At 41.6% G+C, this 27,378-nt stretch overlaps 1 protein-coding gene and 1 long non-coding RNA gene across 2 annotated transcripts in view; one reads left to right on the plus strand and one right to left on the minus strand.

The window, feature by feature from the left end:
• SDC2 (syndecan 2) overlaps positions 1-3,697 on the plus strand; it is a 102,004-nt gene extending 98,307 nt beyond the window's left edge. The window contains exons 4-5 of the mRNA XM_004768523.3: positions 1,371-1,506; positions 2,420-3,697. Coding sequence (XP_004768580.1) covers positions 1,371-1,506; positions 2,420-2,583 — 300 coding nt within the window. The 3' untranslated portion in view covers positions 2,584-3,697. The remainder of the gene's footprint in view (positions 1-1,370; positions 1,507-2,419) is intronic.
• On the minus strand, positions 419-8,639 carry LOC106007402. The gene is made up of 3 exons (XR_001182114.2): positions 6,795-8,639; positions 5,409-5,536; positions 419-1,061 (listed from the first exon to the last, which is right to left on the minus strand). It is a non-coding gene; the product is annotated as an uncharacterized LOC106007402 (long non-coding RNA).
• Positions 8,640-27,378: the final 18,739 nt, after the last annotated feature.

Consider the following 27,378-nt stretch of genomic DNA (forward strand, 5'->3'; position numbering starts at 1 on the left):
TGTTCACTGAGGCAGGGACCCATGACCTAATATACTCCAGAATTCAGCAGAGCCACGTGGCCTGCCTGGTCTAGTTAGTGATCCTTCCTGGGAATACTTTCAGGCACTCCAGGAAGGTGAGGTCTTTTTATGTTTTTAACCCTCTAGGCTTGAGTATCACCCTGACATTTTGGATGAATCCTGGCCTCCAGAAAGCAATCACTTGGCCAAAGCATAGAGTCCTAATGAAAATGGACTTAGGTGTTTATAGAAAGACTAGTAGAGCTGATAAGGGTTATTGTCTACACTAATTATTGCCAAGGGAGTTGACAGTGTTTCCCTCAATAGTGTTGGTCAACAAGAACTTCAGCCTGACAGTTAAAGGTTGCTGTAAGAACATGGGTGTGATGTAATAAACACCTGAACTAGGCTGTGAAAATGGGAATCCAAGGAAGGCACTTTATTTGAGAGACTGGTGGAAGGCAAGTTGATAGGACTGTGACATGGCAAAACATACAATTTGAAATGTGCTCAAATAACTTTGGGGGTCCAAAAGAATAGCTGGTATGATTAATGGAAATAGAAAAGAAGGTTGATATTATTCAGTGATACAGCTAAGGGTTAGTGTCCTGCACACTGCTGGGTGTTTGGGGTTCATGCTGACTGGAGATGAGCTTCTGAGAGTTGCCATCTTGGATTTGTGCTTTAGAATTGTGGAAAACCCAAGAACTTCACAGTGCCCTTCGTTAAATGGAGGTAGGCACCAAGGTGCAGGAAAGTGGTATGACTTGGTCAGGATCACATAGGAGCTGCTTCTAGAGCCCAGACCCCTGACGTTCTGGTTCACTGAACTGAACTTACACTGAAGTTGTAAAAGTGAGTAGGTAGAGGGGAGCATTGCTGAGTAAGTCTGGAGGGCTACTGCACAGAGTTGGTAGCAGGAAGAGTCCTTGGAGAACACCTGGAGGGAGAACCTGAAAGGAAGCTGTCGTCATCACAGTGCCCGGTGTAGCAAAGAGATGAAGGAATAAGGAGAATTGGGACCATGTTCTTGGGTTGGCACAGCCAGAGAGAGCTGGAACCTGAAATCAGAGGAGTGGTAAGAAAAGAGACCTTATAAAACGTCAACTAAAACAACCTAAACTTGTCATTTGGATTCTCTTGAACTCGCTAAGCGGCCATCTTGCCTCTACCTGTGATGGTGTTTTGCAGAACCATGGAGAGCATGGCTCTACCCCAGGACTCACCCGTTGGTATAAACATCATAATTATTTCCCAAATTCATTGTTGGGGAAAAAAAAAAAAAAAAAGTAAACCCTGGAAATGTACTTCTGTTTTCTCTTCTTTCTAGCACATTAAAAATGATCTTTATACTCTTTTTCCCTTATCAGTCACCTGAAGAAATTGATAAGGAAAAAGTTCCTCTCTCTGACTCAGAAAGGAAAATGGACCCCGCTGAAGAGGATACAAATGTGTATACTGAGAAGCACTCAGACAATCTGTTTAAACGAACAGAAGTCCTGGCAGGTGAGTAGCCCAGTGGGGACCTGGTGGCAGGGTCCTTAAATAGGCCTATTTGGCTAAGTGATATTCAGAGGTGTAAGCAGGCTTATTAAATGTCACCTTCCTGTGGAGAGCAGTCTGAGGGCCTGTCTCATTCTAGAGGGAGAGACAAGAGTTAGGCAAATGTTCTTTTTTTTTTTTTCCCTCTGCTTCCTCATCCTACCACTTGGTGTAAGAAGAGGAAAGTTTGGACCTGAATTGGTCCAGAACAACTGGGTATGGAGGAGATGGTAGGGTGTGAAGCTCAATCCGTCCAGTTCCAAGTTCTCCTGATACCAAAATCAACTTGAGAAGGAAAAGTCCTTTATAGGGGGAGGAGGGCAGTTGAGGCCAGTAAGACCCAAGGCATTAAGGATGCTGTCTCTAACTGTAACTTAGCTGACGAAAGCAGTCTCCATTGGATTTTAAAGGGGAAGATTTGTGCGATTTAAGAGCACTGAGTCCTTGAAAGGACAGTACCAAAGCCAAGACGAGAAAGGACATTTGCTTGCTTTTTTTTGCATTTACCCTTACAAAACATAAGTCATTTATATCCTGTTTTGTGCCTTCACTGAAAAAGCAACTAGAAGATTAGATATGAAGTGTGAGAAAACTGAAGAATTTTAAAGTATGGAATTAGTTGAGGCCCCAGTCAGATTTTTCTTATTGAGGCTTTTGGCTGATAGGATTAATTCTAATCAAAGAAAGTATCGTCCCTTCTTGGGAGTGTCAGATTTGGGTAATTCACCTGGATGCCTCATCAAATCCACTTTTTCAGCATTTGGGGGTTTTTTGAGTAGAGCCTTTTAAAAAGTATAAATAGATTGGGCTTGACAAAGTTAATTTCTGCAACCCTTGAATCTCTCCTGAAAGTAATCTTCCTTTCGGCATGTTTCAGCGGTCATTGCTGGCGGAGTTATCGGCTTTCTCTTTGCGATTTTCCTTATCCTGCTGTTGGTGTATCGCATGAGAAAGAAGGATGAAGGAAGTTATGACCTTGGAGAACGCAAACCATCCAGTGCTGCTTATCAGAAGGCACCGACTAAGGAGTTTTACGCCTGAAACTCCCACTTAGTGTCTCTATTTATGAGATCACTGAACTTTTAAAAATAAAGCTTTTGCATAGAATAATGAAGATCTTTGTTTTTTGTTTTTTGTTTTTTCCATTAAAGGGCCATTCTGGCACTTTAATGATAAAATCCCATTGTATTTAAAACTTTTCATGTATTTCTTTAGAACGACATAAAATTAAAACTTAACATCTGCAGTGTTCTGTGAATAGCAGTGGCAAAATATTATGTTATGAAAGCGCTCTATGTTCATGGAATCGGTTTAAACTTTTATGGGCAGATACAAAATGATTGTTTTTATCCTCTGGTTCGAAGATGAAAGCTGTTTAATTTGTGTCCGCATGTCTCTGATGGACCTTACCAAGTTGGTCTTAACTTTGTTAATTTATCTGTTGTTCCCCTCTCTCCTCTACTCTTCCCCTCTTGTCCCCTTGAAAACAAAACAAAACTCTATGCCTTTTGTAGCTGTTACGGTGCAATTTGTCTTTGGATAATTCAGATAATGGTAATTTAGTGTATATGTGATTTTCCAAATATGTAAACTTTAACTTCCACTTTGTATAAATTTTTAAGTGTCAGACTATCCATTTTACACTTGCTTTGTTTTTCATTACCTGTAGCTTCAGGCAGATTTGCAACAGCAAATTAATGTATAAAATCGGACGATTACCACAAAACTGTTCAGTCATAGCTATGTAATCACATCTTCTTTTGGGAGGATTTGATGTGAGTTAACTGACAAGCCTCAGCAAACCCAAAGATGCTAACAGTATTTTGAGAAGTTGCTGCAGATTCCTTTGGCCACTGTATTTGTTAATTTCTTGCAATTTGAAGGTACGAGTAGGGGTTTAAGGAGAAATCAGTTTTTGTTCTTAAAAATGCATTTAAGTTGTACACGTCTTTTTAAGCCTTTGAAGTGCCTATGATTCTATGTAACTTGTTGCAGACTGGTGTTAATGAGTATATATAACAGTTTAAAAAAAAAGTCGGTATTTTATAAGCACAGACAATTCTAATGGTAACTTTTGTAGTCTTATGAATAGACATCAGTTGTCATTTGGGAACATAAAAACTACTGAATAAATCATGTGGCCTAATATTGAAAATGTCACTGTTATAAATTTTGTACATTTTCGATCCAATGTACATCTCCCCTTTGCAAATGACCATCTGCTCTCGAGGATGATGGGGGTTTGATTTCTGAGCGTTCCGTAGTGTCTGTAAATCAAAACCAAAGAGCTCATCGATGAGGCTGTTTACCAGACTCCCTTCTGAACTGGCCAGAGAAAATCTGAATGTAGCCTCCTGCTTGTGTTTGGGTGTCGACATTGGAAGACTACCAGGGAGGGAATTGTGAAGTTGGCAAGCTTTGTAGGCTAGCTGATGGCAACATTGAGAGGGTTGCGTGCTTTTGCAAATAACTCTTGGGATAAATTCTAAAGAACTGAAAGGGACTTTCCTGATGTCAGTATCTAAGGTTTTGTCCTGTAGACAGATGAAGACTGAGGTACCTTGGAAACTGTGCTCCAGATCTCTCCTGAAGCTTCACTAAAGAACCAGTACATGGAAATGCCATAGTTTACCCCGTAGGGAAGGAAAGCGGGGCAGGGTGGCTCTGTGCATTAAAAGGAGGGCCTCCCTGCTGAGGATTGAAATTGCTGGAAAGCGGGGGTGCCTGAGGAGGAGATGGAAGTCTGAGGGTACCCTGCCTGGGTATTTCCTTCTAACAACATTTCCTTTTCTGTTTTCACCATAAATTTTGTTTTACTGTGTGAGCCACCAAAGTAGGAAGAAGACTGCAAAAACAGCAACCCTTTCGATCCATAATGTACTTTTAATAAAGTATGAATACTTCATTTAGAGAACGTTCCCTGGAATTGCCACATAACTCATTAAAAAAAAAAAATTTAAGCAGCACTCGGAACAGTGTTTACTTAAATTCTTAATGGCCTTAATTCTCAAATTCCTGTCCCATCACTTACAGAGTCAATCCACTTTGGGGTGGTTAAAAGAAAGTTCTAGCACCTTCTAAAGTTGCACAATATCCCTCGATTACAGAGGTAAAGAATGTAGTGGGTATACCTCTAACTGTGCAAAGCATAGTGAAATTCAGTTCATAGAATAACTGCTTGCAATAGAATGCCAAGAAAAGAAAGTTTCTGGCAAATATTTTGTCACTGCTGTAAAGCAAAATATTTGTTAAAGTGCCAAAATAAAGTCTGTCATGCTGAAAGTTTAAAAAAAAAAAAAATCATTGTATAGACTGACATCCAGTTTTCTTCAACTGTATGTTTTCTGCTGAGTTTTTTTTTTTTCTTTTTAGTTTTTAAGATGCAGTCAATCTTGCTATATGAAGTGTTAGTAACGATTACCGAGTTCAGGAAAATTTTGGCAAAATATAAACATTAAAGCCAACATGAAAATTTCCTGTTTCCTTAGCCACATGTAAATGATTTCCTTTGTGCGAATATGGCTTTGTGTTTGGAAGACGTGCAGTATTCCAGCTGCCCTGTTCTCAGTGGGTGGGAAGGTGGGATGAGCTCATGGTGTGTTTTTAAGTTTCAGCTACAGGTGCCTCATACCTGAACTTCAGGATTGGGACCTGGTTAATAAAACTGAACTTAAGTTGGACAAGACAGCATAATTGCCATCTTATTCACATTCAAAGTTGATAGTTTTGGATTGGATATTTAGTGAAACGGTATTTTGGTAATCTTTCTGCAAAGGAGGTAAAAGCCCCTTGCTTTTTGAGGGTATAATGTGTTTGTACAGGGTCTAGAAGACTAAGCTTAATAATAATAAGTAGAACATAGTTACCTTACTCTGGTTTCCCAAAGGAACTTGAATGTCCCGCAAAGGGTGCTGGGTCCTATAAAAACGGGCAATAACAGCTTTCATGATTTTCATGGAGCTTGCTTCTTTAGTGTTTCAGACATTTTGAAGACCTATGGAAAATTTTAAATGAGGAGCAAAAATAGAAAACCTAAAAATATTGCAGGGTGAATTTTACGATCACAATCATCTTTACAACTTTATTATAATTATGTAATGGATGGTAGGAAAAAAATTTAATGTTTGGTTTTAAAAGGCAATGACTTAAAGCAACATAACCTCTAACTTGAATTTCTGAAGTTCTAAACCTCTGGCAGACATCAGTGAGACCCGAAGAAGTTTTCAATTAAAATTAACCAAGCCAGATGATAAATGTAGTCTGAATTGAGTAACCACAAAGGTGTTTTCAGTGCTGATATTTTATTACAATACTGAAAGTTGAGATTTGGCTGTTTTGGGGAAATCTGCTTTAGCAGGCATGGGAAACTTTTTTTAAAAAAGATTTTACCTTTTATAAAATATTTATTAGAGTAAGTAAGAGAGAGCACAAGCCAGGAGGAGAGGCAGATGGAGAAGCAGACTCCCCACCCACTGAGTGGAGAGCCTGGAGGCAGGAACTCAATCCCAGGACCTTGTAGGTCATGACCTGAGCCAAAGGCAGACGCTTAACTGACTGAGCCCGGGCACCCTGGCATTGGGAAGCTTTAAAAAGAATGAAAAACCCTGCCATTTAGTGGTAAGAATATCAAAGTGAATTTTGTCCCACTCTATCTCCTGATTTTGGGCAACTTCACTCTTACACTTACTGTTCTAAGATTTCATTCCTTTTTGTTTATCTGTTGTATATGATTTCTGGCAAGGCATTTTCTGACTAAGGACTCATGGTGGCTTCGGAAGCAACTTGGTTTTCTGTGAGTTAGGTGGGAGGGTATATGTGACCCAAGCAATAATTCTAACCCACAAATGGAGTGAAGCTGTAGGCTTTGATCTTTCCGGTGTATGAACACAAGTCATTGATTCTTGTTGCCTTGGCAAAGTAGCATTCAAGCAACAAATGGTTGTATGTGCACGGCGTAGGAGGTTTAATCAGCAGATACTCGACTACTGAATATGTTCTGGGTACTCTTCTGGAGGCCGGGGGTATAGTGATGAGATAGAGCTCCTGCTCTCACAAGGTTTCGAGAGGGGTGCATAGAGGAAACAAAACTAGCAAGGAGGACTTGCTAGTTGGTAGTAATTTCCATGATGGACATCATGCAGGCTGATGTAAGGGACTGAAGGACTCGATGGGCCCAGCTAGGCTAGGTGTGCTGCGGTAATGACCTCAAAATCTCAGCAACTTGCAATAGTGAGGATTTACTTGGATCTTACTCATGCCATGTGTCCAGCGGTTGGCAGAGTTCTGCTGTGAATGGATATCCTCAGCCTCAGTGTCCGGTCATTGGAGTACCTGTTACCTGGAATGCTGCCGGTCACTGTGGGATAAAGAAAAGCATGGTAACCAAACAGTGGCCCTTAAGCCTTCTACCCAGTAGTGACCCCTGTTACTTCCCACCCACACCTCATTTGCCAGAGCAAGTCCTGTGACCACACCTAATTTCCAGTGTGCAGAGAGGTACGATTCTACTTGTGCCTGTAGGGAGAGAGATGGTGTATTTGTGAACGGCTAGAATTACTACAGCCTGGTCAGGAATGATGTAGAGCCAGTGTGCTAAAATCAAGATAAGTATTCCAGGCTGTGGGAAGCCCTAAACAGGGACGGAGCTTGGGCCCCTTAGAAGAACTGTGACAAGGCCAGTATTGGACCTTGGTAGTAGACCATGGTAGAAAAGGTGGGATAAGAATAGCTGAGAAGCGTTAATTGCCTCCTTACTGGTCTTCTTCTACTTTTGTTCATTTATAATTTATTCCCACAGTGAAGTGAGGCTGATCTCTTTACGATATCCATTATTTCATATTCTCTTCAATGGCTCCTATCGCACTTTGAATGAAGTCCTGACTCTGTACACCCGCCCTCAAGATCTTCAGGATCTGATCCCTGGACAAGACATTATAAGGAGACACAGTAGTGGGGATAGTGTGGCCACTTAAGGGATCATTATTGTTACCTAGAGGAGAAACGATGGCCTAAGGTGGTAATGGTGGAAACAGAGAAGACGGGAGAGGAATTGTTTGGGGAGGTGGAATCCACAGGGCTTGCTGAAAGGTTAGAAGGAGTGGGGAATACGGAAAGAAAGGAATCAAAGACGACATCATATTTTTGGCTAAGCTGAGTGAGTCCCATTCTTAGAGGGGGACTATCAAGGCATTGGCTGGTAAGAGTTCCTTTTGAGACACTCAAGTGCAGATGAACAACTGAATGTAAGAATCACAGAAGAGGTCTGAGCCGGAGATAGTAACTTAGGAATAGTGCCCCGTCACTTGACTGTTGGCACTCTCCTTTCCTTCTTTGCTCTGCTCTGCTCTGTAAGGCAGTTGGAGGGCAGGGAAAAGGATGCCTCATGCAAACGATGCTTCCCAAGCTTCCTTGCCAGCTGGCTTCTAGGAAAGTTTGGCCGGTGGAAGATTATTGGCAGAAGACTAGAGGTCAGGTGGAAGAGAAAAGCCCGAGTACTTGCCCCTCTTCTCCCAACTTTGGGCAGCATCTCCAGCATTCATGTATCTGCCCAATGGCTTGAATTCCCACTGACCCATCAAGTTCCCAGTTCCCACCATTCCTTAACTCTCGTGAGCCCCACTTTCCCCCCCTGTTTCCCCAGCCTTAAGGAGGGTAGTGGCTTTGTGCCATTGTTGTTCTCTGGGTTATCTAGCCTTCCCCAGTTTGCCCTTGCAGCTTTTCCGGCATCTTCACACCTAATTCCCTGGACCGAATTGCCTCTATTACATTATCCAGCCTGGCTCTAGTTTCCTTCCTGGACTCTGATGACACAGGAGTGAACACAAGGTAGATAGTATTAAAAGTCATGGGTCCAGATGAGATCAGCTGGAGAGGTAAGTAGGTAAAAGGGAGGATGGCCCCCAGGTCTGCCTTCTAGCACAGTCTTTCTAGAGGAACTACTACCAGTTTCACTTTTCAGTATTGGTCACAGAATTGGGTTTTCATTTTCTCAGATACCTAGCAAGGAATACCATCTTTCACTAAGAGGGGGGAAAATCCCCATAATGCACCATAACTCATTTTTTATCACATGAATAAGCCTATTAAAGCATCTACTTCTACCAGCTCCTTAATAACAACACAGTAAAAACTGTTTTTAAACTGAAAAAAGTAATTGGGCAGAGGAGTAAGTATTATTAGCATATTTGGGAAATCTGGGGTTCCTGGGTGGCTCAGTGGATTGGGCCGCTGCCTTCGGCTCAGGTCATGATCTCAGTGTCCTGGGGTCAAGCCCCGCATCGGGCTCTTTGCTCAGCGGGCAGCCTGCTTCTCTCTCTCTCTCTGTGTCTCTGCCTACTTGTGATCTCTCTCTGTGTCAAATAAATAAATAAAATCTTAAAAAAAAAAAAAAAGAATATTTGGGAAATCTCTCTATTAGCTGTGTTTGCAGTAGGAAAATGTCAGCAAACCAAATGATAATCCTCCTGCTTGTAGCCTTGTCCTGGGGTCATTGAAAGCAGGATTTTTGCCTCCTTAATTACTTTCTGCTTAGGTAAATGCCAGAGTAAGCCTGCATTTCCTCTGTCTAGACCAATTGCAAGGAAAAGCAGGAAAGAGGATATAAAATGTTGATGGACTTGGCTCCATGGCTGACCCAGTATTTGGGGATCATGAAATCCCCTCCTCTGATATTATGTATCTCAGTCACGTCCTTTTCTAGTGTCTGTTACTTCCTTTTTTCCGCATGTACAATAAAAACATCCCATGCACTGGCTTGTGGGAATTGAGTGAGTGATGCACTTTGCACGTTATCTGGCATCCGGTAGAACCTCCATACAGATTATTTATACACTCTTCCACCAAGTGATTCCTGGGAACTCACTATGTACCAGGCACATTCACGGTTTTCGGAATACAGGAACCAACAGAACAAAGTCCCAACTCTCAAGGAACTTAAGTTCTAATGGGAAGAGACAGACAATTAATAGGTAATATGTTAACAAAAAGACGTGAGCAGAGAGTTGAAGGTGGTGAGGGAACTGAGCCATGGTGGGTGGGGAAGGAGAGCTGAGGTGCTGGGGAGAATTCCTGGCAGAGGGAACAAGCGCCAAGGCCTTGTGTGGCAGAGGGAGTGAATGAGCTAGAAAGCAGAGTGGTGGTCGGTGGTCAGTGAAAGATCCATGGGCCAGATGGTGGGTGTGTGACCTTGCAGCCGTTGTGATGACCTTAGCTTTACAGGATTTTGAACTAAGGGTGATATTTTCTAGCCTGTGCTTACAATTCCTTCTCAAACCTTAGTAGGCATCAGAATCACCAGGAGCTCTTGTTAAACACAGATTTCTGGCGGTGCCCGGTTGGCTTAGTCAGCTGAGTGGCCGACTCTCGATCTGGGCTTAGGTCATGATCTCCGGGTCCTGGGATCAAGCCCCGAGTTGAGCTCCATGCTCAGAGGGGAGTCTGCATGAGGATTCTCTCTCTCCCTCTTTCCCTGCTCCTCCCTGACTCACGGGCTCTCTTTTTCACTCTCTCTCTAAAATCAATCAATCAATCAATCAATCAATAAATACGTCTTTTAAAAAAAGAAAGAGAGAGAGCAGATTTCTGGGCTCCACCTCCAGGATTTCTGATTCTGTAGGTGGGTAGAACCCAAGAACTTGCATTTCCACCAACTTTCCCAGGTGTAGCTGCTGCTGCTAGTCCCGGAACCCACTTTGAGAACCACTGCTTCAAAGGGAGTGTCTTGATTATCATGTTGAGGATAGACTGGTTATGGATGGTGGATGTGGGCAAACACACAAGCAGGAGGATTTGTGAGGCGATTGCAGTACTCAAGGAGAGACCATCATCGTGGATGGAAGTGGCTAGAAGTAAAGGGAGTCTGGAGAACCAAGATGGCCACAACGTCTGAAAATCCAGGTAAATATATAGTAAACGGTTTACTGACATTTCTACAGTACTACCTGATAACGTAACGTGATTCATGTTTCCAAATGTTATGGCCACCCCATACTTTGAAAATGTAGCCAGCAGGAATTGTCAACAACACTCTTCTTCCAGATGGCCCCAAGCTCCAGACTCTTCCTGTAGGATACTGAAAACCACTGTCATTACCCAGTCCCCAGTGAACCTCACTTCCCTTGTTGCCTTGGAGTTTCTAAGTTTAGGGGGTTTTCTTTTGCAGAACTATCTTAAGCGATCAGGGTGTGCTGAGTCATGCCCATTAGGGCTTTGGTCATGTATCTGTCTACCTATTAGGTTAACATCTGTATGCTGAGGGTCTTTCTAAGTTTCTAAGTTTAGGGGGTTTTCTTTTGCAGAACTATCTTAAGCGATCAGGGTGTGCTGAGTCATGCCCATTAGGGCTTTGGTCATGTATCTGTCTACCTATTAGGTTAACATCTGTATGCTGAGGGTCTTTTTTGCTGACATCTGGGGGCTGATGTCTTAACTGCCCCTTGCCCGTGATGGTGACAAATGCTTTGTGCGTCACTGCCTTATTTTAGGACATTTTGCAGAAGTCATTTCTGCAAAGACTGCAAAGCAATGCTAGTGAGGTCCTGTCTAAGCAGCAAAATGGGATGTTGGTGCCGTTTGATCTTAGCTGTCCTGACTCCATATTTTCTTGTTGGGGCCCCTGGCCCTGACTCCCCAACTATCTCACTAACTCCCAAAACTTTCTCTTCACTCCTGTAACCTTCAACATATGCCTTGTTCCAGCCTGCTTCTACCTTCAGTTCTAAGTGTGTCGAGGACCTAGATCAGGTTTGATTCATTTTGCCACTCCCCTGCTGCCCTTAGGATCTAGCCCAGTCCCTGGATGATGGACCCAAGCACACACAGACAGAGCTCTCTGACTAGCTTTTTACTCAATTTCTTTTCGAAATCTAGTAAGACCCCATATGTCAGGGACTTCCAACCAAGCTGAACCGAACCAAACCAAACCAAACCAAACCAAACCACACCAAACAATGTATATCCTGCCAAAAGCCTAAGTAAGCAGGCATTCACAGACATTTGTTAAAACCCTGGCCTTGAACTTTCACTTGCTTAAAATACAGAAAGTGCTCTAATGGGTTAATGGTTTTCTTGCAGATACATTTTATCATTTTGGAGATAAATATTTAGCATGTATACAGGCCGTTGATTAGTGTTTTCTTTCTTTCTTCTTTCAACATTTCCGTTATTGCTCCCCATAATCACCATGCTGGATCCATGCTGTCCTGAGATCAAAAACTACCCTTTTTATGACCCTCTCCCATTTATGTGAAGGAGGCTGGGCTGTAAACATGGTATGAGAAGAATTCTTATATGCCATCTTGATTGCTAACATCTGTTCAAATTTCCATTCATAAATTTAAAATTCAGGCTTCTGCAGCCATCTGTTTTCTTGCACTGATCTGAAAAGAAGAAAAGCCCAAGGCAGATGTGCAGGAGGGAACAGAGAGCGCCTGCCTGGCTTGGCCAACTTTTCTGAGTTTTTGCTTGGCTTCCTTTTTTCTCACTAGCAGAGTAGGCAGAACTTTCCTGGCTACAGGGTGGGACTTTAGTCCCTGTGCAACAGTTTCCTGTCCTCCTGGGAGAAGGGATTAGGAAGTGACCAGAGTCTTTTTTTTTTTTTTTTAATTCCGCACCCCTCTTTTTAGTTCATTGAGTCCTGTAGACACTGTCTTCTGGACAATTTGGGAAAAAAGGCTTCATTGCATCATCATCTCCCAGTACCCTCCCTGTCTCTCTTTGTTCTCCTCCTCTCTCTCTCTCTCTCTCACACACACACACACACGATGGGAGCGGAAATCTTTGTGAGGACTTGCTTCAAGTTGCCCGGTGATCTTGGCAGACACTAGCTAACTGGAACCCACTGCTTGCCTGGATTGGGGCAGTTTTCTAGCATGCTGGACCTCTGGGCCTCTTGCTGGGAATTTCTCCACGGATGACTTTGGCGTGGTTATTGGATATGATTTGGCAGCTGCAGGGCCCAGATGCCAAGCTAGGCAATGGTCCCCCTTTTTTTTTTTTTTTTTCTCTTGGCAGTGTTATCCATGTCTAAGAGACTGGGCTGCTTCTAAAGCTGCCTGGCTGGATTCCATCAGCACTCTTGCAGCGACTGTGAAGGGCCTCCGAAAGCTGACGTGACATTTTGTGGGTCTGCTGGGCGGCAGTCCTCTCTCAAATGCGACTGAGCTTGGGATTCACTTTCAGCGTTAGGTAATTATTTTTTCCTCGTTTATCTTGAGAAATAGGTCTTCGGCAAACCACATGCAAAATTGACTTCGCGTTCCAGTGTCCCTCTCTGGAAACGTCTGCAGCAGGAGCGAGGATCCGCCCATTCCAAACCTTAGTGGAGAGTGTACCCAAGTTTGGTGGTTTGTGGGATCATCTTGCTGGGTTGTATGTACGCATTTGCATTCTACTCTGACATTGCTTTTATATATAACTGGTGACAGATGTTCTGACCTCACTGTGTGACCCAGAATGACTCATTTAACCATTCTGGCAACTTCTTGAAATGCCACGGGACTATCCAGTGTCAAGACCTTGCTTCCCTTATGCTTGCTGGTGTGGCTCACTGGGGTGATGCTTGCAACCGGAGGAAGGACTTGGGCTGACACAGGAATACTCAACTTACAAGTTACCCATCATTTTGCTGTCGTCCCCATTAGAGTAGCTCCACCCTCGCCCCTGATTTCACCAGGCCTTCCTACACTGTCACAGAAGCCCCAGGCACCTTGGCCTCCCTGAATCCCTGCCCGATACCCTTCCCCCATCTCCTGGACTCCTCAGGACTCAAGACTGAGAAGCATCCAGAGACCAGCTTGCAGGCCTTAGTTTACAGCATCGTGTCGGGGTTTAAAAGGATCTGAAGCAGGGATGGCAAATGGCCAGCTTTGGGGCCTCTCTCCCTACTTTTCCATTCACAGCAGATACCATTAATTGATCCCAGTATGCTCTCCTGCTAAGGCCAAGCCCAGAATTCCTGTCCAGACAGCACTCCCTGTAGCCACAGGTTATTGATCAAAACTGGGTCAGAAGATGCAATCTATTCACCATCCTCTGCCCAGAGGGACACTGATCTTGAAGCCATAGCTGTTCTGAGTCAGCCATGGTGTGCGTTAAGTAAGTTTGGTCTATTTAAATAGGTTGGCTTAGGAACCAAACCTAATTTGGAATATTGTTTGGGTGGAAGATGCATCAGAACTTGAAACAGTAGCTTACACGTGAACTTCTGGAAACCAGTTGATCTATAAATAGGAGCCCTCTCCTGTACATGGCTGTTTGCTTGTGAGAGCGGCAACATAGGTTGAGACTGAGAGTTTGGACTGCCTAGTTCTAATCCTGTCCCTGCCACTTAATGGCTGTGTGACTTTACAAAAGTTAATTAACCTCTCTGTGGCTTACTTCCTTTACCTATAAAAGGGAGAAGGTGATAGGAGTACCCTCCTTATAGGATTATTATGATGATTAAAAATGTATTATTTATAAAGCACTTAGAATAGTGCCTAGCACACAGAAGATACAATATAAGAGCTCTTTTTTTTTTTTTTTAAGATTTTATTTATTCATTTGACTGACAGAGATCACAAGCAGGCAGAGAGGCAGGCAGAGAGAGGAGGAAGCAGGCTCTTCGCTAAGTAGAGAGCCTGACTCGGGGCTCGATCCCAGGACCCTAAGGTCATGACCTGAGCCGAAGGCAGAGGATTTAACACACTGAGCCACCCAGGTGTCCCCAATATAAGAGTTCTTAAAATAAATACAGCAGTCCCCTTATTCATGGTTTCACTTCTCGTGGTTTCAGTTACTCATGGTCAACCCTGGTCTGGAGGTGGGTGATTCTCCCCTGATGTATCATCGGAAGGTTAACGGTACCCTAACGTGATGCCCAAGTCACTGGCCTCACTTCATCTCGTCACTAGGCACTGTTATCATCTCACATCGTCAAAAGAAGGGTAAGTACACCTCAGGAAGATATTTTGAGAGAGACCACATCGACATAATGTTTATTACAGTATACTGTAATTCTTCGATTTTAAAGATTCCTTATTGTTGTTTATTGCTTACTGTGCCTAATTTATAAACTAAACCTTACCACAGGTATGTATAGATAGGAAAAAAAAAACAATATATAAGATTTGGTACCATCTGCAGTTTCGGCATCCGTTGTGGGGGGTGTTGGAAGGTAGATCCCGTAGATAAGGGGGACTGCTGTACCAAGTTCCAGTAGGAACTGGGAGGCTATATCTTTATGAAGCAAAAAACAGAGATGGTCAAAATTTTCTATTTGTAGAAGTGAGGTGTGTTGATATCTATTACTAATCTATTCAACATTTTACAAATATATTAATTCATGTAATACTCCTCAATAATCTTCTGAGGTAGCATATCAGTACCCATTTTACAGGTGAGATAACTGAGGCATTAAAATTATATGGCATTAAAATGAGGCATTAATTATATGGCATTAAAATGGATGGATATAGCCATGCACACCCATCTGGCTCCTCTCAGATACCTAGAGCAGAGTTAGGGACCCTAGGCTCCTACTTCAAGGACTTTGCCCAAATGTTTTCTGTAACATTAACATGTCCCAGCTGATATATGGTTATTCAAGGTTGTGAACACCAACTCCATTGACTCTTTCTCCAATTCTGCTATTTAAATTTTACTTTAAAAAATTATCTTGGGGCACCTGCATGTCTTAGATGGTTAAACATCTGCCTTCGGCTCAGGTCATGATCTCTAGGTCCTGGGATCAAGCTCCCTGCTCAGTGGGGAGTCTACTTCTCCTCCTTCTGCCTTTTTCCCTGCTTGTGTGCTCTCTCTATCTTTCTCTCTCTCAAATGAATAAATAAAATCTTAAAAAAAAAAAGAAAAAAGGATCTTTCACTACTACAGAATCAGGGCATGTACATTATCATACATTATGAAATAAAGACCAGGGAAAATCACAAAATAAAAAAATAACCCTACCCTCCCATGAGTACTAGTGCTAAGTACTTAACCTTCCAGAACTTTATTTGTATTTCTTTATTTATTTGTATTTCTATTTTTTTCACTAAAATGAGATCACGTGATACATACTACTGTTCTATTTTATTGTCTGCTTCCCCCCCTTTTCTGATTGATGATCTCTACTTTTCCATTTCAACACATTTCATCTTATCTAATAAACCATATTTACATTGCCCGACTGTCTCCAAAATGTGCTTTATCACTGTTTATCCAAACTTGAATCTCATCCAGGACCATGTTTGCATCTGCCTCTTATGTCCCATAAGCTTCTTTTAATCTATCCCTTTTTTCATGACACAAATTTGTTAAAGAGACTGAGCCAGTTGTCTTGCATTCTTGAACTTTATTTGTTGGTTTTTTTTTTTTTTAATTTGGAAAAGATCCCAAATTTGCAGAAAATTTGCAGTACAAATAATATGATTTTCTTTTCCAAAGTAGGTGAGAGTAAGCTGCTGACATGATTGATACCCTATCCCATCTGCTATTGATATTTGCTATTTACTCATACCAGTATGGACTCCTAGATCCTATTTAACCAGCTACGATCTTTATCTCTGTGCTTATATTATTCCCTGTTTGGCTAGTGGGAGTCCCTTTAAGCTGGCTTCAGTATCCTTTGGATGTGACACGTCTCTACATTCTCTGATCGCTTTTGTAGTTTTTGGTACCAAAAGTTTATCAGCCTTATCTGGCAGCCATTGATCTAAGAATCCCTTATGTCTGTTCACGGAGAATAGTGTTTAGAAACCAAAATCTATGCACTCAGTATGCTTATTGCTGTTGGGGTGTCACTGCCCCCAGATCCTCTCCATGTACAGAGCTGGGGAATGGGCAGATGCGTGGGTGTACACTTTTACATTAACAAACAAACAAACAAACAAACAAACAAAAAACCCTAACTATCTACCTATCTGTCTACAGTATCTGTTTATCTATCATCCTGAAACCCTTGTGTTCACATCATCATCCCTAATTTTAATCCAATGCCACAGAGTTCTAGTTTTCTCCCTTTCATATTTGTAATTTCCTTCTCCAACGAGACACCTAGCTCTTACTGCTTGTAATACATGTATTTACTGAATCAATCCACCCCTACATAACCAGCCTCCTTCCTTCTAGCTTCCTTACACTGCTTAGGCTCCAAAATCTCACACTGGACTGACCTACCACATGGATGCCCCATTCACTCAATTGAAGCCCTGCCACCTCACACCACCCCACCCTGTGCTGTGGGCATCCTCCTCGCCCCATTGGTTCCCAAACAGACCATGCCAGTGCCCTCCTGCCCGCCCCCATGCCTTTGTTATCCTCCTAGTCCTCTCACACCACTCTGAGCCACCCTGCCATATGGATGCCTTCCTCACTCTGCTCAGACTTCATTGTTTATACTGGGTTAAATCCCTGTGGGGAAGGGACACCCTCCTCACCTTGCTTTGGCTACCGACATGTCACCCACCCACATGGAGACACACCCTACCCTGCTCAGTGTCAACTCTTCACACCAGGCAGCCCATCTACAAAAATGTTCTTCTCACTCTTCTTGGTCAGGCTGCCCTTTGTGAGGCTTAGCCCTGGTGTGGATACCTTACTGCTTCCACTCAGGCTCTAGCATGCTGCTCTGGGCCACCACAGCTTATTATTTCCCTAACCCCCAACATACACACTTTGTTTGCTCAGCTCCACCTAATAGCTTTTGCACAAATTATTCAACAAGAAGAGAGGAAGGGAAAGAAGCAGAGGAAGAGGGATCATCCTTGACTCTTTACTACTTTACCACTAGCTTCCTCCCTTACTGGTAACTGAGACCCCAGATCTATTCCTTAGATGCTAGATAAATCCTAAGTCTTTAGTGGTAATTCCACAGATACCATGGGTTTCTTTTCTGTGGGTATTTTGTCAAGAAAAAGAGCCAGAAAGAGATTCCTATTATTCTTTCCCAAAGGATTTGATGAGGAGAGATGCCAGTTTACTATTAACTAGTAGGGGAATGTCATGGTTTGCAAGAGATACTACAATAAAGTGCACAGACTGACTGTCCTAAACAACAATTTATTTTCTCACAGCTCTAGCGGCTAAGAGTTCAAGATCAAGGTGTCCCCAGGTCTGGTTTCATTTGAGACCTCCTTCTTTGGCTTATAGGAGGCTGTCTTCTCTCTGTGTCTTCATATCTTCTTCTCTCTGTTTATCTGTGTCCTACTTTCTTCTTCCAATAAGAACACTAGTCATACTGGATTGGGGCCCACCCTAATGACCTCATTTTAACTTAATTACCTCTTTAAATATTTTTATCTCCAAATATAGTCACATTCTGTGGCAATGGGGGTTAAGACTTCAACATATGAATTTTTGAGGGGACACAATTTAGCCCATTACAGGGACATATTCCCATAAGGCTAAGTCTTACATTCTTTGTGTGGTCAGAGTGTTTTATGCAATGTAGACTTTTAGGGCTTCCTTATTTGAAGGATTAACTTCTTGACAAAAGCTTATTCTTATCATTTCCCATCAAAATTCCCTATTACCAAATATGAGGAAAATGTATGAATATTTTAGTGGGGGTGGAGAGGAGGTTTTGGTCTTTGGGTTTCCTGAATAGCAAATTAAAGCCAAAGGCACCAATATCAAAAGAAAGTGAACATGTTAAGGGGACCTGGAAGGTTCGCTGCAGGACCTACTGAAGGAAACAAAATGATTCAGAGGCTCTTGCTCTGGGAGAGATGTCTGGCTCAGGGGTCCTGGGTTAAATGCAGAGGTTGGAAACACTGGCCTATGGGATAAAAAGGGTGCAGTCCAGGATTCTGGGAGGAACTACATTCAAGATGAGACTGAAATGGAAGATCAGCCTCCACTGTACCATGGAACACAGGTACCACGTAGTATTGATCCAAACAGATTGAGGTATCAGACACAGGATAGAAGACATAAGGAACCAGAATAAGAGGGTTTCGAGTAGAAAGTACAAAATGGAACATGGAGCAATTTTCTGAAGTACTGGGACATAACTGTAGGAGCTGTTTGTAGGTCCTCAGCAGTCCAGTCATCCTAGAACTATAGGAAGTGTTAGGATAACTGAACCAAGTCAGGTACTTTGTAAATTAGAACTTTCTTGGAAGCAAATGACAGACATTCTAACTCAAATAAGCTGAAATAAAATATCGGAATGTATTGGTGCTTGTAGCTGAAAGGGGCAAGCTAGCCTCAGGCACAACTGGATCTTGGGGCTCAAATTTATCACTATCCTCCTGGTGTGTGCTCAACTCTTCCTCCCTCTTTGATTTAGCTACATTTCTTTTTTTTTTTTTAACCACATATGACCTTTTTAGGGCTAGGAGAAGCTAGGAGAAATGTTTTTGAATAGGACAACTTGCTTTTTTTTTTTTTTTTAACTCTATCAATATAACTCATTATTTAATTTTTTTCAAGCTCCTGCCCAATCTTTCTTTGTATTATTATTAAGTTCAGTTAGCCAGCATATTGTACATCACAAGTTTTTGATGTAGTGTTCAAATAATTCATTAGTTGCATGTAACACCCAGTGCTCATTGCAACAGTGCCCTCCTTAATACCCATCACAGCAACCCATCCCCCAAGTTCCCTCCTTTCTTTAACCCTCAGCTTGTTTCTGAGTCCAGAGTCTCTCATGGTTTGTCTCCCTCTCTGATTTCTTCCCATTCAGTTTTCCTTCCCTTCACTTGTGGTCCTTTGCTCAATTCCTTATTTTCTATTTATGAGTGAAACTGTATGATAATTGTCTTTCTCTGCCTGACTTACTTCACTTAGCACAATCCCCTCCAGTTCCATCCATGTCAATGCAAATGGTGGGTATTCATCCTTTCTGATGACTGAGTAATAATCCATTGTATATATGGACCAGATCTTCCTTATCCATTCCTCTGTTGAAGGGCATCTTGGTTCCTTCCACAGTTTGACTATTGTGGACATTGCTGCTATGAACATTGGAGTGTATGGGTCTCTTCTTTTTACTACATCTGTATCTTTGGGGTAAATACCTAGTAGTGCAATCACTAGGTCATAGGGTAGCTCTATTTTTAACACCTTTAGGAACCTCCATACTGTTTTCCAGAGTGGCTGCACCAGCTTCATTCCCATCAACAGTGTAAGAAGGTTCCCCTTTCTCTACAATCTTGCCAACTCTTGTTTCCTGTCTTGTTAATTTTGATCATTCTAACTGGTGTAAGGTGGTATCTCATTGTGGTTTTTTCTCTGATTGCTAGTGATGTTGAACATTTTTTCATGCGTCTGTTAGCCATTTGTATGTCTTTTTTGGAGAAATGTCTGTTCATGTCTTCTGCCCATTTCTTGACTGGATTGTTTTTGGATGTTGATAAATTTTTTGGATGTTGATAAGTTCTTTATAGATCTTGAATACTAGCCCTTTATCCAAAATGTCATTTGCAAATATCTTCTCCCATTGGCTGATTGCCTCTCAGTTTTGTTGACTATTTCCTTTGCTATGCAAAATCTTTTTATCTTGATGAGGTCCCAAAGTTTGTTTTTGTTTTTATTTCCCTTTGCTTTGGAGACAAAAATTGAGAGAAGTTGCTGTTGCAAAGGTTGAAGAGGTTGTTGCCAGTGCTCTCCTTTAGGATTTTTGATGAATTCCCGTCTCACATTGAGGTCTTCCATGCATTTTGAGTTTATCTTTGTGTATGGTGTAAGAGAATGGTATAGTTTCATTCTTCTGCATGTGGTTTTCCAGTTTTCCCAGCACCATTTATTGAAGAGGTTGTCTTTTTTCCAATGGATGTTCTTTCCCACTTTGTGAAGACTAATTAACTATAGAGTTGAGGGTCTACTTCTGAGGTCTCTAATCTGTTCCACTGATCTCTGTGTCTGCTTTTGTATGAACAGGGCTACTTCCACTTTTCTTCGTCTCTCCAGAAGAATCTCCCCTTTCTCTTCCATTGTCTCTACTAAATTTTAAGGATGACTCTAGAACACTTTGAGTCATATATTCATTCATAAATCAATCACATGGACAGGAAGATGGCATACTCTGAGTGGTAATTTTGGTTCTGGGAGGGGCTTGGCACAACTGTATCAGAATCATGTGGAAAAGATCCCTAGAAGGGCAGCAAAGTGCTATCACCAGAAAAAGGAAGAATGGATGCAAAACCACACATCCATTACAGACACTATACCAAAACCAGGGAATGGGCACATTTTACATGCCCCAGACAGCTGCTATCCTGATATATTCTGAGTGCTAGATGATCCCTAATACTAGAAGGCAGGTCTGAGGACTCTTTTTTTTTTTTTTTTTTTAAAGTAGGCTGCCTGCTCAAGGCAGAGCCCAAAGTAGGGCTTGAACTCATGATCTTGAATTGAGATCATGACCGGAGCGGAGATCAAGAGTTGGATACCTAACCAACTGAGCCACACAGGGACCCCTGGGCTCAGGATTCTATAAGACATCCTAGAATTTCTTGCTGTGGCACTGGCCTTCTTCTGAGTCAAACCCTGTTAAACCAGTGTCCTGTTAAACCAATGTCCACTCTGGCCCACTTTTGCCTGCCATTTTAGTGTTCCCCTGAGAGATCAGTAAGCAATTAGCTCGGCCATAGCACATGTAGTAGGGAAAGTACATCCAAGGTCAGTCAAACAAAGAAATGAATCTTCAGGTCTCTGGTGAGATGTTTCCTACTATAGAGGCTTAGGGACTGTTTCTGCTTGTAGTAGAAAATGTTATAATCTATTCCAAAATATGGAGGAAATGTTGGTTTCTCAGTGCATTTCCTCCCTTTCTTCTGTCCTTCCTTCCATCCTTTTATCCATCTCTCTATCTCCTATTATCTATGATGATACAGTATCCATTATGTGTCAGACACCATTCTAATGTGCTTTTTGTAAATATCAGCTCCTTTGTTCCACATAATCGTCACATCCTAATGGTATACTTTGTGTCCCAGTTGAGGAGAAGTTTTCTTCATCAGGCTTATGAAAGTCCATAAGTTGATTCCGAAGACTTGGAAAGTCAAAGTAATCAAAAATTAAAACTAGCAAAGACAAACTTAACTCAGTACAGCTCAAGATCACTCTCATCCATCACAAAAAAGAAGAAAATGTTAAATAAGTATTCTTTGACATATTTAGTGTCTGGGCCTTTTAAAATTACACCTTAAGTGTCTGGATTACCTTATTGTGATGTAAGTAAATGGAATTCAATCAAAATCATTAAGGGTCTTCTGTGTACTAGATACTATACTAAAAAATATATACTTACTTATTTGTCCTTAGTGAATGAGACACAGTTCTTGCTCTCATGAAACTTACTGTCTAGAGAATAATAGTCAAATGTGGCCAAGGTTGATAATTATCTCCCTATTTATTCCATCCTCCTTCTTATTAGTAATAGAATCCCCAACAGGTGTGGGTAGAAGTAGTGTATGCAACTCCCAGGTGACATTGTTTAAAGAATTTCCTTTTTCACTTCTTTTGTTCCCCTTCCTATAGTTTGGAATGTGCAGATATGGTGCTTCGACCACAGGATAAGCACCATACTCTGGTAGCCTATCTCAACTGGGTTCCTATAAGGGAATTAAGCCTTATAGAAAATAACTTAAGTAACTCTTATCTCCACTATTCCAAGGACAGTACAAAGCTATACTGTTCTAGATACATAGGGAAAAAGTTTTAACACAATGGATGCTTTAAAGGATTAAAACTTAATTCTTTTGTGAAAACTCCATTGAGAAGGGCTGCTTGAGGATGCTGGAGCAAAACAACAAAGCTAAACAAAACAAGAAGGAACCTGGATTCTTGGAAGTCCATAGGGACCACAGCTTCCAACCCATTCTAGACTGCCTGCCCATCTCTGGACTATATGAAAGAGAAATTAATGTCAGTATTATTGGAACCACTATATTTTATGGTGTCTTTTATACAGCAGCTTAGCTTTTTGCCTGTCTAGTTTATACCAACAGGAGAAAGAGCATCATTGTGGGACTCAGGAGGCTTGGGTTCAAAGAGCTGTGTGATGTTGGGCTATTTTGTCTCAATCTGAGAAGATAAATAAGAGCACTTTGGATATTGTCTTTGGCACAATCCTTCAGCCAAGGGAGGCCATCTGGACCGGGCAGCAGCTGCAGACTCAGGGAGAACAACTCTAAAGCAATGCCAGGAGGTGCTTTTTCCATTTGTGTCCTCCTGCCCAGCTTGGTCCTAGATCCTTCTGGGGTAAATACCCCTCTTATTCATGAACCAAAAATTCATGCTGCCAAAGAATGAAGTGGATATGTAAAAGAACTGTCATACCAAACACCTAATAGCAAATGGCTGGCCTTTGTTTTGGGAGATACATCTTTCATCAAAGAAGAATAGTTAGAGTTGCCAGGAGAGGGGTGGTTAATATCTTGGGGCATGCATTCTGGGTTCTGCTGGACTTTTGTTTCTCTCTGATACGGTGACTTTGAAGCACCAAAGTCCAACTGCTGACCTCCCTCTACATGGTTTTTACTAATAATCATGGCATACTGGCTGTAACTACCAGAGAGGTCCTAATTAGTACTGAAACTTGAAATGCACACCCATGGACATTATTGCATGTGATACTTAGAATCAGTTAGAAGGTGAGAGGGGTATCAGTCTAGATTTTGTAGACGAGAAAATTGATGTCTGAAGAATTTTCAATAACTTATGGAAAGCCTGTCTCTCTCTATATATAATTATACTATGCAGCTCCTCTATGTATTGAGTAAAAATGGCCTCTATGGTAGATTGAAGTATTAGCCCCACTTTCTCATCTCTCCCTTCAAAAGTGAGTTCATAGTTCCTCTCATTAGAAGCAAAAAGTACTTCCTGGTCTCTTGACTTTGGACTCAGCTGTCTGACCTGCTTTGGCCAGTGGAATGGGGGGTAGATAATGTGCCTGTTCTGAGCCTCAGTGTTAAAAGACATCACAGTTTCTGCCTGTACTCTGAGGCTTCTGCCATTGGCATGGGAAGGAGATGCCCTGGATAGTCAGCTACATCAAGGAGGATGAAAGAAGCCCCACTCAGTGATGCTTCCCCTTGAACCTGGAGCTCAGAATAAGACATGTGGAGAAAATCTGAGCCCACCCTACAGCAAGGCACTGAGCTTGGTTAAGTTTGCAGACTGAAGCCGAGCAGCCAGCCAAGCTCAGTCTAGGATAGGCCTGGCCAACCTGCAGATATGTGAGCAAGAATAAATGAATACAGTTTTATGACACTGAGATGGTTTGTCACAGACTGAGATGACCTTTTAGAACACTTCTTCAGCTACTATGGAAACATGACAGGTACCATTATTTTGCTTATATAATTCCTTAATGGCTCCCTGTAGCTTTTATGATGAAGTCCACACTCTAACTGACCTCTAAAGAGTCTTGGATCTGATCCTTCCCTGACGGTCCCCAGCATCTCCTCTTTTACATACCCGTTATGTCGGGTCTCCACATGGGTCATGCTGTTTGACACCTCTACACCTTTGTGTACTCAGTTCCCTCTTCCTAGAATGTCTGGTTTCCTTCTCCGTCCAATTAATTCAAATCATTCTCTAGTATCCATTTCCTGGCAGTTTGTTGTATGCCTAGCATTGTGCCACAATTTCTACTTTGTGATGACTGTACCCACCTTCTTCTGACATTTAATCACTGCTGCCTGTCACTGATACCTTGGGTCTCTATCACCCCTCTTAGGAGCTCAATTCTCTAACAACACCTCCTGCCTGGCCTATAGACAGTAGCCACTGCTAAGCTTCTCCTGAGAGAGTGCCCCTCTCATCAGCACAACCTTACTGCTGGGGTAAATGGTTGGTTGGTGGGCTTTCTTGCCTTTGGTAATTTATCTCTTATATCTGTCTGGTAATCTTTAGCATCTATTTGGTAATCTCTCTGGACTTTTAAGCCATTCCTCCGCCATCTGCCTTGGCAGCTCTGGCATTTGCATTTCCTTTAGTGTGGAGCATCATTTTCCCCCAGATTCCCAAAAAGCTAACTTAGCTGCATGTTAGTATCATCTCCTGAGGTCATTGCCAGGTGTTAAATCCCGTGTCAGTGGAAAGTGCTACCATATCAACAAACTCTCCCTTATTCATCTCTATGTTCCATCCTTCCTGACCCTGAATCTTTAGGGACAGTCTGATTATTTTCTGAACTCCTGCTGGTACATACTAGCCAGATCCTGCATTGGCTTTGGGTTGTAATCCCTTATTCCCATACAAAGTCCAGCCCAGGGCATCCAGAGCCCTAATCTTTGCATAGCAGACCTGCCTCAGTTGAGAATTTTACTGGCTTTGAAGCTTTCCTGTAATGATTAAGGAGGGTCATCAGGCTTTTCCGCTCTCCTGTGTGGGAGATGAAAGCCTCTTTATATGATACCACAGGAGTGGGCTGTCTTCGACACTTAGCTTTTGATTATAAATTAATCACTCTCGACCACTGTCTATTGCCTGAGCACAGCCACTCAATTCTAGTGTTCTTACAATTTCTTCCATATTTCTGTAATGCATCACACCCTCTTTTCGTGCTAAAGAAATATGGAAGTACTCAATGAATAAGACCACCTGCAAGGAAGGAAATTCTGAAAGAGGGCTAATAGCCGCGGGCTGGTTGTTGACCAGCAGTCCTCCCAGAAGTTAGGGAAGTGAAGGCATAGAAGCATGGAGCCCGGTAGTAGGGTGGAGGACGACAAGCAATTTAGAACTGGAGTTGGAGCTGGAACCACACAGTTATCAGTAGTGCACGTCTTCTGAGAGTTAGTTTAGTTGTTATTCTACTGTAACATGCAATCTTTGTGAAATCAGATTCCTTGCTCACAATGAGGAAAAGGCAAGTGCTCTCCTTTTGTGCTTCTCAATTACCCCGACCCCTTGTCACAGGAATAGGATAGAGACGTATAGAATAGGGGTCCTGGCAAAATGCTTACAGCTGAGGCTTTATTCCAACACTTGGGGGACTCTACCAACGCCAGTCATTGATGCTTCCCCATATGGCCATGTTCAAGGGTTCCTGTGCCAGCCAGCCCTTCAGGGAGACAATGGCAATGACTAGTGATTGCTCCCTTTGTCACCTCTTAAGGGTTAAAGGACATAGACAGCAGCTTTAACTTCCATTTCTAGAATTATCACCATCCACTTTCCAGCAGAGACTCGACTTTATTAAAGGATTTACTCTCACTTATCAGTCTGTTTGAGGAGGTAATATTTTCAATCTAAAAGTAATACAAGTTATTTCTAGGAAAAAAAAAAAGGAAATTTCATATACAGAAAAAGAAGAAACAAACACATTCAATCTCATTGTCTGTGTGTCTCATCACAGACAACCACTGTTGCATTTTGGTACAATTTAGTCCATGTTTTTCATAATTCTATTTTACATGGTTATAATCTCATAAAGCATTTTTCCTGCTTTAGGCTTTAATATTATAAAAAGAAACATTTTTTCCATTGTAATCCTTGTGAACATAATATTAAGAGGAATATTACACAGCAATGAATGTATCGCCTACTTAATCATATCCTTGTTTAGGGAAGATATAGGATAGGATTTATAAGAAATTATATATTTATATAATTGAAATGCTATAAATATGGCCTCTATTAAGGCTTTTAATTAAAAATTATATGCTGATATTTTCCATGTTATAAAAAAATTATTTCTAAATAAATTGCTGCATATTTCCCTAAGTAGATGTTCTGAAACTTATGAGCCGTTTGGTATTATTAGTCATATGATATACTGTTGGTATTTTGCGATAGTAAACTAATCTGTTGTGTTTATGGTGATTAGAACAGACATCTAGAAGTACATTATTTAGGTAAAAGTGCATTATTACATTAGAAGTACATTATTTAGGTAAAAGAGTGTGACAAAGACTGCTAGCTTTTCAACAGACCTATTGTCTCTTTTTCATAACTAGACTACATTTCCCAGTGTCCTTGCAGTGAAAGGTGCATACATAGCTGAATTCTATCCAGAGGGATGTTAGTTACTTCTAGGCTTCCCCATAAAACATTACAGGCACACTTCTCTGTACTCTTTTTACTGCTGCAGAATGACCCATGGACATCTCCATTGAAGCTGGCCAAGGATCCATTATTTTCAGATTCCTGAATGATTGTATAATTGTGTAGAGTCCCTCCCAGTGTCCCTCACCTCCCTCTTTATCTTACACACACACACACACACACACACAAGAGACCTGAAATAGTTCTGTCATATCAACTGAACAAGAAATATACTTCTATTTTGTTTGAAGGATTATACTACATTTTTGGGTCAATGTTTCAGCAGCTAGTATTAATAAACAAATATACATTTTAAAATATCTTTGTATATTGGGTTATTTTTGGCACTTATTTTTAAACTGCTATCTAGAAATGTACTGTGAATGCATATACTCATCTGCACTCTATGCAAAAGCCCACATCAGTGTCAGTAGTTAAAATATATTTGGCACCCCCTCCCCCCAACAACCCTCAGTTTGTTTTGTGAGATTAAGAGTCACTTATGGACATTGGGGAGGGTATGTGTTTTGGTGAGTGCTGTGAAGTGTGTAAACCTGGTGATTCACAGACCTGTACCCCTGGGGATAAAAATATATGTTTATAAAAAATAAAAAAAAAAGAAAAAATATATTTGGCACCTTGCATGAAAAGATTTATCATCATTAACTTTGCCTTTTTTGATTACTAGTGAAGTTGAATTTTTTTGTTTATTAGTCATTGGTATTTCATGTTTGTTTCAAATATGGAACTGTATAATTTTTTTTAAAGCACTCAAATGTGTCTTTTCTTCTGTGATGCCTTTTATTGTTCTAATATACATGTTTACAGATAATTTGAAATTCATACTCTACTGGCCTGAAAAGT

Source organism: Mustela putorius, unplaced genomic scaffold (genome assembly GCF_011764305.1).
Source record: "Mustela putorius furo isolate JIRA1106 unplaced genomic scaffold, ASM1176430v1.1 tig00000228_pilon_pilon_pilon, whole genome shotgun sequence".
Lineage (NCBI taxonomy): Eukaryota > Metazoa > Chordata > Mammalia > Carnivora > Mustelidae > Mustela > Mustela putorius.